Source organism: Archocentrus centrarchus, chromosome 16 (genome assembly GCF_007364275.1).
Source record: "Archocentrus centrarchus isolate MPI-CPG fArcCen1 chromosome 16, fArcCen1, whole genome shotgun sequence".
NCBI lineage: Eukaryota > Metazoa > Chordata > Actinopteri > Cichliformes > Cichlidae > Archocentrus > Archocentrus centrarchus.
Genome location: NC_044361.1, coordinates 20,978,625 through 20,988,537, shown reverse-complemented (window position 1 = coordinate 20,988,537; position 9,913 = coordinate 20,978,625). Strand labels below are relative to the sequence as shown.

The following is a 9,913-nucleotide window of genomic DNA, read 5'->3' as shown; positions in this document are numbered from 1 at the left end:
TCCAGGAAGTCACTGAAGAACCCAGAACAGCATCTGATGAGCTGAAGGCCTCACACGTCTCAGTTAAGGTCAGTGTTCATAATTAAACAATAAGAAAGAGACTGGGTTTTAAAAAAAATGGCATTAATGGGTGAATTCCAAGGTGAAAACCACTTCTGATCAAAAAGAACACAAAGGCTCGTCTCACCTTTACAAAAAAACATCTCGATGACCTTGAAGACTTTTGGGGAAATATTCTGTGGGCTGACGAGAAAAAAGTTTAACATTTTGAAAAGTTTGAGTGCCGTTACATCTGGCAGAAAACTAACAAAGCATTTCATAAAGCGAACATCATACCAACAGTTAAACATGGTGGTGGTAGTGTGATGGTCTGTGGCTGCTTCGCTGCTTCAGGACCTGGACAGCTTGCTGTAATCGATGGAACCGTGAATTCTGCTGTTCAACAGAGAATCCTGAAGGAAAATGTCCAGCCAGCAGTTCATGCCCTGAAGCTTAATAGCACTTGGGTTATACAGCAGAACAATGATCTGAAACATACCAGCATATCTACCTCTGGGTGGCTCAGAAAACAAAATGAAGGTTTTGGAGCTAGGCAAAGTCCAGGCTTAAATCTGATTGAGATCAGTTGGCATAATCGTAAACAGTCCTTTCATGCTCGAAAACCCTCCAATGTGTCTGAATTAAAACAATTCTGCAAAGAAGAGTTGGCCAAAATTCCTCCACAGTGATGTGAAAGACTCATTGCCAGTTGTTGCAAACAATTGCAGTTCCAGCTGCCAAGGGTTTTTAGGTTTAGGGGGCAATTACTTTTTCACACAGGGTCAGGCAGGTTTGGACAGCCTTTTTTTTTTCCTTAAAAAATGAAATCATCATTTAAAAACTGCATTTTGTATTTACTCTGATTATTTTTTGTCTATATAAAAATTTGTTTGCTGATCTGAAACATTTAAGTGTAAAAAATATGCAAAAAAAACCTAAGAAACCAGGAAAGGGGCAAATAATTTTTCATTCTGTAAATGATTTGGAGTAGAAGAAGTAAACTGATGCCCACAGCAGGAGTCTATATTTCCCCCTACAGAACACGGGCCACATTGCCTTTCCATCATTATATTCTGTGGATTCATATTTTTTCAAGTGTTTTTCCACCCAAAGCTGTTAGAGCAGTCATTTAACTGAGAATAAGTTTTTTTTAAATGCCCTCCTCGTGATGCCCACTCAGCCAATCGCAGCCCCCTAGGGGCGGGGGCCATCCCCCCACCCCACACACACACACACACCCACCCCCCCCGGCAAGCATCTGAGGAAGAGGGGCTCCTCTGGCTCAGCTTCTGCCAGATTTGGCTACCCACTACCACCACCAGATGACTGTCAGTGCGCATTTCCAATTGGCAGGAGAGAGAGAGAGAAGTAAACCGAGGAGACCGATCGGGGAAGAGTATGAGAGAGTGAAGCGGGAGTGAGTGTGTTACAGAGGGAACACAGTGAGAGACTCCAGCGGAGGGGCGAGAGGTAACTTCACGGAGGTTATCACTGCGCACTGTCGAGGAGGAGTGATCGCTTTTTTCGTGCGGCATGCTGAAGCAGGTTACAAAGTGGACTCTGGATGAACCTACTGATTGAAATGCCCGATTCTCTAATGGACTGCTGGAGAACACAGTGAGGCAAGAGCTGTGCCACAGTGGCAACGAACGGACACTGGGAAAGAAGCTGATGCAGAAGGGAAAGTTATCAACTGTGGAGATGTATTGTTAACTGCGAGTTTACTGACTGTTCGGACCATTCTGAGTCATTTCTTTAAACTGGATGTTATTATAGAAGAATCTCCGGTTATCCTCATCCCGGTGCCGCGGTGGACCATAACCAGCTCAGTCGCATAGACAGAGCAAGACTCTTCCCACAGAAAAACAATCAGCGGCCAGAACAACTAAAATGTCTTCGTTATACCTCATCTTTTGCCTTATGGTCACAGGTAGGACATACTATGATTTGTCATCATTTACCACGCAGGTCTTTATTATTGGGAAGGATGGACCGCGCTCCATACTGGCGCGCTGCGTCAAGACATTCAGTGCGCTGCTATAGTAGCGGGGCATCTGATCTGCTGCAATGCTACATTTCACTGCTGTTAATTGCTGGTAAATGTTTAATTAGTTTTGAAAGAGTGATTACATCAGGAGGTTTTACTGTCTGCGAGCAGTCCTGGATGAGAAATGGCACTGCGTAACTGGGGTTTGCAGTGATTTTTTTTTTCCTATTATTCAAACATCGGAAGGCTGAGCGAAGTGAGCTGTCTGTTTTAGTGGACAGGCTCAGGATTATGATTCGAGGGCGCACAAACGGAAAGTTTAACTTATATGGTTTCTTAAACCTGGGTACCGGTTGCGCCGGACCGCAGTTTCTCTCCACACGCAAGTGTGCCTTTAAAACGGGGAATGGCCGAGAATGGTTATTTAAGCAGGTGAGAACAGAACAACTAGAGCTGGGAATGAGATATCTCAGTGCGGCGCGCTGCATCTTTTGCCCCCGAAGTTGGTCAGTGTTGCACTGATATCCCGTAATCAAAAACTAAAGCCAGAGGGGGGTTCTACTGGGCTGATAGGGTTGCTTCTAAAGTTTTCTTTTTTCTTTACATGTGGTGCGTAAACGGGCAAAAACAGACATAGTATATCCATCACGGGGGGCAGCGTGGTCTCCCGGGGACATGCATTTGAGATGAAGAGAGTGAGTGCGGGAAAGGGGGTTGGGGGGGGGGGGGGGGGGGGGGGGTGACGAGTAAGTAAGGGGCAGAGAGGATGAGAGAGACACAAACTAGAGAGGGAGAGCATTTGTTTTTCTTGAGACGGGCAGACATAATGCACCTGTTTGCCCCCGCTCCCTTCTATACAAACACCACCGCCGACCCCTGTTGCTTTTTATTTGCAGAACGGAGTTTGAGTCATTATAACAAAAATATTCAGAATAACCAATATCAACATTTCAAAATGCTTCGATTTTCAAGCCATTTTGAAAAAAATAAATTGAGTTTTGACGCACGCCTTGTTTCCAAATGTGATTTGTCAGCTTTGTGTTCCATCCACACTTCAACAATTTAACTTATTATCAGTTATCCTTTAACTGAATAAACACAATGATACAAAAAACAGATGTGTTTTTCGGTGTAAACGCAATCATTACGAACGAGCAGGCTTTTTGAACAGCTGGTATAATCTATTTGAACCGTTTTGCGCTGCTCTTGTTGCAGAAAAGAAGCTTTCAGCAATTAACACTGAGCAACTGTGGACTTATCAGCATTTTTCAGCGTCGATAAACTAGCGCGTGGTATTAACACTTTTTGGGGGGAGAAAAAAATAATTAAATTTAAATGCACCAGAATAGACAACAACATCACACTAAACACAGATGTTTTCCGGGGCGGGGAGAAAAGATGGAATAATGAAACTGAAATCCTTCAGGCTTTTTGTATCTTCGCCTCAGACAGACGCAGTGTAGTTTCCTGACTGAATCACGCACACTTTCAACAGCTCTCTGCAAAAAGGCAAAGCGTGCCTAATGGCCATTTGTTGTGCATACATCTTTATCCTCAGTGTGGTTTTGTCATTATTCAAGGCTCGGGGGAGGGATATGACACCAGTAAACCTCCACTCCCTGACAGACTAGCAACAGCTGGATGAGAAGGAGCAGTAGCCAGACAGTGGCATATTTTCCGGACCCCCAACACACACGCGCATGCACACACTCTCTCTATCTCCCCCCTTTCACACTCACGCACACAAATAATGAAAATGGTAACAGCTGCCCTAATTAGAACCTAAGAGACCCTAGACCTCATTTATTGTGTCAGTCTTATAAAGAGTCACAGATGCTCGAAATTCTTTGCACTCATAAATGTATTTTGTAGTACTGAAATTTGGCTCCAACACATGGCTTCACTTTGAAATTTATGTATGGCATATTGCATACATTTGTGAGTATGTAGTCTTGTACAACACAGATAATTTACTTTCCCGGATAGTCCCCTGGGCTCCCAGAGGAATTGGATTCCACACTGAATCAGTATTCTGAGTAATCTTCAGTGAGCTCTTCTTTGGAACCTTTTGCTTTGGGTCGCTTGCGTCTCATCGGGCCAAGTTCAAAGGCTGTGAGCTGAGATTACAAGTTTCTCTCCATTCCTCTTAAGTCGTGTCACCACTCATGTTTCACTATAGTGTGGCAGTGTGGAAATTTTCCACCTTGCTTCTTCTCACAGCTCTTTTGCCTGGTTGCAGAATGTGTGACTGTGGAACACGGGGACAGGAGAGCGTATCTGCTTAATGGGCCGCAGGCAGATGGGAGACTTTCACCAACGGTTGAAAGTCTGTTCACATTCATACCTCATACAGACACAAACATAGAAATAAACTCTAGCTGAGGAAGTGATAAATGCAGCCTGAGCTGTCTCCTTCCCACCCTACCACCCTTGGTTTTCCCATTACCAGATTTGTCTTTAAAATATGGAGTACAACAGTGCTTGAGGATGCAGTAACAACATGGCCTAGGAGGTTTTGTTTTAGGGAACTGCGCATATTTCATGAACTGCTGTTTTGCTGCTCTTTGAATTCTTGTGGAGGGAGTCAGACTGAAGACAAAGTTGGGAGTGGAAGATAGAGGGAGGGGAGTCTTACAGGAGGGGTAAGACTCGGATGTGTCACCAGTGTCTTGATGATTAAGCGGACAAGCAGTGGGTAAACACCGAAGAAGACCGCTGAGCATTGTTAACCTTTTCCCCGAGTTGTTACGCTTGTCTCTGTCACACAAACGCACACACACACAAACATACCAATGTGCTCTTTCTCTTTGTTTTACTTTCTCATTTTCTCTCCCTGTATCATGCTCCTTTCTTTGCTTTTCCTCTGTGATGACAAAGATCGAAGATAAAGCAGAGAGACTAAGTGGCAGAAAGTTTGGAGGTAAGAACTCTAGCCAGCCAAGGAGGCGTGTAAGATATGAGGTGCACCAAGTGCAGACACAGCAGAATCTGAACGCGGAGTCCTGAACAGAAGTGCCTCGCAAAATTTAGGAGACAAAGTCAAGGCAAAGATACAGATAATATTTGGCCAACTCGATTTTCAGTCTAAGGTGGGTTTGTTGTTCATTTTTGTATCTGACATTTATAGATGGCCACAAAACAAATGATAAATTCATATATTTATTTTACATTTTAAACAATATCAAAAGGCATGCATTTTAGCTCTCTTAAGCATTTTAACGAAGTTACAGTAGGTTAGTCAGTGACTGGCTGAGAAAGGCATTCATCACAAATGATGTCATACACACATACAGGCACACACAAACCAGCAGTAATGAAAGTCCAAAATCTGCAATAATGACCTGTTGCTTCCTTTCATCCTGAAGACCCGTTACGCACATGAGGCATTGTCTTTCTGCCCTTCTTCATATCCTCCGAGTCCCCCTTCCTGCACACACACACTTGCAGCATTTACGGAAGAAGAAACTGGGATGAGAAAGGAAACAATGGGGCTTCATAATGTTGCTTGTCTCTAATCAGCTTTGCCATATGGGTAAACACAGATAAAGAACTTGGCAGTGTGTCCTGAGGCTTTGTTATCAGCTGTTAGCAACTTAAGTGGATGTGCACACTGGTGTGGCTCAACACAGGAAGCCCAAGTAGCCAGGTAGCAAACTGTTGATGACACTTGGCCTCTGCGATATTCTTATTACCTCTGCCCACCCATCCGCTTTTCCCTCCTTACTCCTTCCTTGTGTCTGTCTCTGCACATCCTCAGCATGTCTTCCTCTGGGGTGGTTTGAGGAGCCAGAAAGGAAATGACAGGGAACAGGACAATGGTAGCTTCCTGCCATTTCCTAGAGTCTTCTTCCCCAGTTGTGACTCTTCAGGCTGTATCACGAGCATACAGAGACGGGTGGGGACAGCACACATTTGTTGACTCTTTCATTCTTCTGTACAAACAGAGTAATGGAAAGAATAGAGAGAGAAAGAAAGTGGGATTAATTCTGTGCATGTCATTAAAACAGACCCCAAGGGAAAGAGTTGTATTTATACAGTCGCAGCTATTTTAAGAAAGAATTGTATTGCATTATCTTCCCCTAAAATGCAAGTGTCACTTCCTTTTAGAAAGATATATCACCATTTCAAAAGACCTTAAGCCCAGAAACCAACATACAACAGATGCACTAGACCACACATTCATTTTTATTTTCCAATCAATTCTTGCCCTGCAAGACAAGAATTTCATATCTCCTGCTGAGACACAGAAACCAACAGCAAATTGAAATTTATCTTCTGCGTTGCAGCAATATCTGTTCCTGTGTTATCTTCACCAGCCGCTTTCCTTAACCTTGCATTAAAGATACAGTAGCTTTATTGGAGTAGAATTCTGGCAGCTGGAAAGAGTTTCAGGAAACCGTTCAGTTAGGAATCCCATCAGACAACATTTATTTAGCACTGGATTTATTGTTTATTTTACTTCTATTTTTTTTTTACTCTCTTTGCGTGAACTTTGATTGGCAGTGGCACTTGATTAGAAGGACGTGAAATATTCAGCAGCGTGCACTAGGGCTTATAGTGTGTGCACATCATCCAGAAATGAATCACAAGGAGCTCACGGAAGCAACACCCGAAACACACATGCGCACCCACAGAGGTCAAGGGCGCACACTGGGGCTGTGGATGATGAGCCGAGATGAGTGTTTGGCATCTTCGGGGCTGTGTGCTTTTTCTGGAGCGATTAGTCAAAGTCCAACTGTCTAATTAATGATGCTCCAGCTCTCAGGACATGTCATCTTCTCAACCAGCTAGGGGTGAAAAACACATTCAAGGAAACAAGAGAGTGACTGCCTGCTGCTCACTTTATTAGAAATGGAAAGATTGTATCCTCTTGTGGGAATAAATATTCTAACTACTTGTTCCTTGAACTCCACCATCCCTTCTTATTCTCTTTTTCATCACTCCTTCCTAACAGTTCAAACTGCCTGGAACACCATGGCTAATATCGTGTTAGTGACTCAACCATTAACCAAAATAGTGGGTTGGCTGTGGCTTGCTCTCTTCTTCCTCTGCGCAATGAAAGATTGTTCTGTGTTGTTGTTGTTGTTCTGTGTTGTTGTTGTTGTTGTTGTTGTTGTTCTGTGTTGCTGTTGTTGTTGTTTACTTTGTGAAGGATTGGAGAAAGTGTAGCCGTGTCTTTTATTTACATTTCTTCGGCGGAGAATTTCAGAGAGGGTTGAGAAACTCGCCCTGGGAGGTCTGCGAGAGAAGGCAGCCAATTTGCTATCAACTGAGGGATGTCAGTCAAAGCGTATTGATCATGCCTTTAACTGCAGCTCCCTCAATGGGAAAACATGTTAATGTTATTGAGCTGTGTTGAGATGTGAGTAACAGCGAAGAATGTGTGTGGCTGGTTGAGTTGGGTGTCAGTTGAACTGGTAGAAGGGTGTGTCTCTCTCCTGAAGCCTGTTTTTGGCAAAGAAAGCTGATGCAAAAACAACAATGGGCTCAGCATGAGAATAGGAGGAGGAAAGGAAAGAAAGAAAAGGGAAGCAGAGGGGTCAAAGGGATTTACTGCCAGGAGCCTAGCATTTCAGGTAATGGATATGCTTGTTTCAATGGAAACCAAACCTGCTGTTTTTCTTTCGGCATAGCAGAGGTGAACAAAAACCAAAAAAAAAAAGTTGTAACTGACTGCAAGTCCGAGGGGGATTAATAGCACCTCAGGCTAAACATTAGATCTCAAGCGTACACTTGAATGCAAAGAAAGTGGCGGTGTGTGTACCTGTGTTAGTGTGTGAGTTGGGGAAAGCAGGTGTATGAGGGATAAGTAAGGGAGCCGTATGCTGGAAAGCTTTTCTGCCACATTCCTGCGAAGCATCAGCAAGGAGGGCAAGAACACATGGCTAAGTGCTTCCCAAGCTGGCTGAGGTAAACCTAACACCCCTCCTGGAGGAAGCAGCCCAACCATTGTTCCAGCACATTGCACCCGTCTGACTGAGGCATCCTAGTGCTGTGCAGATCCCAGGGGGCTGGAAAGAGAACGAAGCAGACGAGGAGGAGAGGGACTGATTGTTCCCTGCTCAAACTATCCACAGATGGGGCTATGGCACAGGATGCTTGCTGTTTGCTTTAGAAAGTCCCAAGCGTTTGCTTTGCAGTCATGGTGTATAGAATGCTCTTGGGGATAGAGGAGAAGAGAGTTCTTGTGGAGACAACAGCAGGGAAAGGGAAAGAGACAGGAGAAGAGAGAGAGAAAGACAAAGAAAGGTATAAAAAAGGACCCTGCTTAATATGATGTCAGTGTAAATATGGTGTCATTGCCAAGAAGGGAAGACAGATGATACAGCCATACAATGATCGGGTAGTTGGGCAAAAGAGTGCTCAAGTCCTCCCCTGTATCCAAACAGAGACATATAGAGCCGAAGATAATGGAGATGGGAGGGAGAGTAAAGAGAGTGAGTGAGGAAGAGAAAAAGGAAGGGATGAGATGCAGGGAACCCAGGCTGCATCCATCATGTGGTTTGGTGCAGAAGCCATTTGTACCTATTGTTCTCTATAATTTGTTTTCTCAGAGCCTGCAATGGGAGGGGTGAAGAGGAGACACAAAGCTATGGCAGCCATTTATTTTTGCGCTAATTGCATAAGTGAGACAGCATAATTAGACATATAGCTAAACAGACAATAGGCCGAGAGATGCGCAAAGGGAGATAGACGGGGAGGTGCAGATGAATTTGAATAGATGAGAGGCATGGCCCTCTCCATTTCAAATTCAAGAGTGCGAGGAAACATGTTAAATGTAGTAAAGGGGATGGAGAGGGATAAAGGGAAAGGAAAAGGAAAAGGGACAGTAAAGGAGACGGGGCGATAGAAAGGATAAAAGATAAGAGGGAGGGAGAGAAAAGCCCTCTTCACAGACAGTACTTTGAGGTGCGGCTCAGTGCTGCTGGAATAGTCACCTCATTTAATACACCTGCTCAGCGGGTGGGGAGGGAGAAGTATAAGGCGATGCTGTAAAGGAAAAGAGAAAAGGGCAAAAGAGAAGAGAGGGAAGAGAGGGAAGAGGAAGCAGATCTCATCTCAGCTTCTTCAGATCAAAGGCACTGAGTGGCTACAGAAGGCTGTTTGCTGTGGCTTGTTTGGGAGGGTCTCTGTCTATGTGGGGTCATGGGGTCACAGGGTCTGCTATTTTGTTCAGGCAGCATTACACTACAACACAGCCACATACCAAACACTTCGCAGTCTACATCGCCTGAACATTTTTTTTTTTTTAGAGACTTTTTACAAAGTGATGAAGCTGCAGGAAAGCTGATTAGCAGATGGAGGATACCTGCTGTAGAGGACAGAGAAGTCAAAAATTTGTTAAAACTATCTCAGTTTGGGGAGAAACTCTGATAGTTTTTTTCAGCTAACTGGTCTGTGATTCTAGCAAGCACAAATCCCTGTTAAATTCTCTTCATGTGCTAATGGAGTTGTGCATCTGCTCAGGTTCGTGTGTAGGCGGTGCATGGGTGTGTTGAACATGTCATGTAGCCTTTTAGGACTGTAGTACAGGGAAAGATAAATGGGCCCCTAATGAAGCCACACAATCACAGGCCAGTTAAAACAGCTAACCAAAGATTGAAGGGCAGTCAGGGCTGACTGGAGGACTATTGAAGAGAGAAAAGCTCTTGCGTCGGCACACTATAGATTAGCGACTCACTCCACTATAGACCACAGCCTAACTACCTTTCTTTCTCTAAACAGTCTTCTGACACTCTATCGTGGCTCAAGTCAACTCCATGATTGTTCTGGGGAGTTCTTTAAAAGCCAATTTAAACTCAGTTCTTTGTTTAACTCCCCAGGAACTCAAGCTGGGACATATTGCATCGGCCATGTGTTTGTGTGTGACTGAGTGTGTCTGTGCTC

The 9,913-nt window shown here is 44.2% G+C and overlaps 1 protein-coding gene across 2 annotated transcripts in view; it reads left to right on the top strand.

The window, feature by feature from the left end:
- Window positions 1–1,321: 1,321 nt before the first annotated feature.
- Window positions 1,322–9,913, top strand: part of kirrel3l (kirre like nephrin family adhesion molecule 3, like) — a 33,552-nt gene continuing 24,960 nt past the window's right edge. For both annotated transcript variants that reach the window (XM_030750172.1, XM_030750173.1), the window contains exon 1: window positions 1,322–1,969. In XM_030750172.1, the coding sequence (XP_030606032.1) occupies window positions 1,930–1,969 (40 nt within the window). In that variant the 5' untranslated portion in view covers window positions 1,322–1,929. The remainder of the gene's footprint in view (window positions 1,970–9,913) is intronic.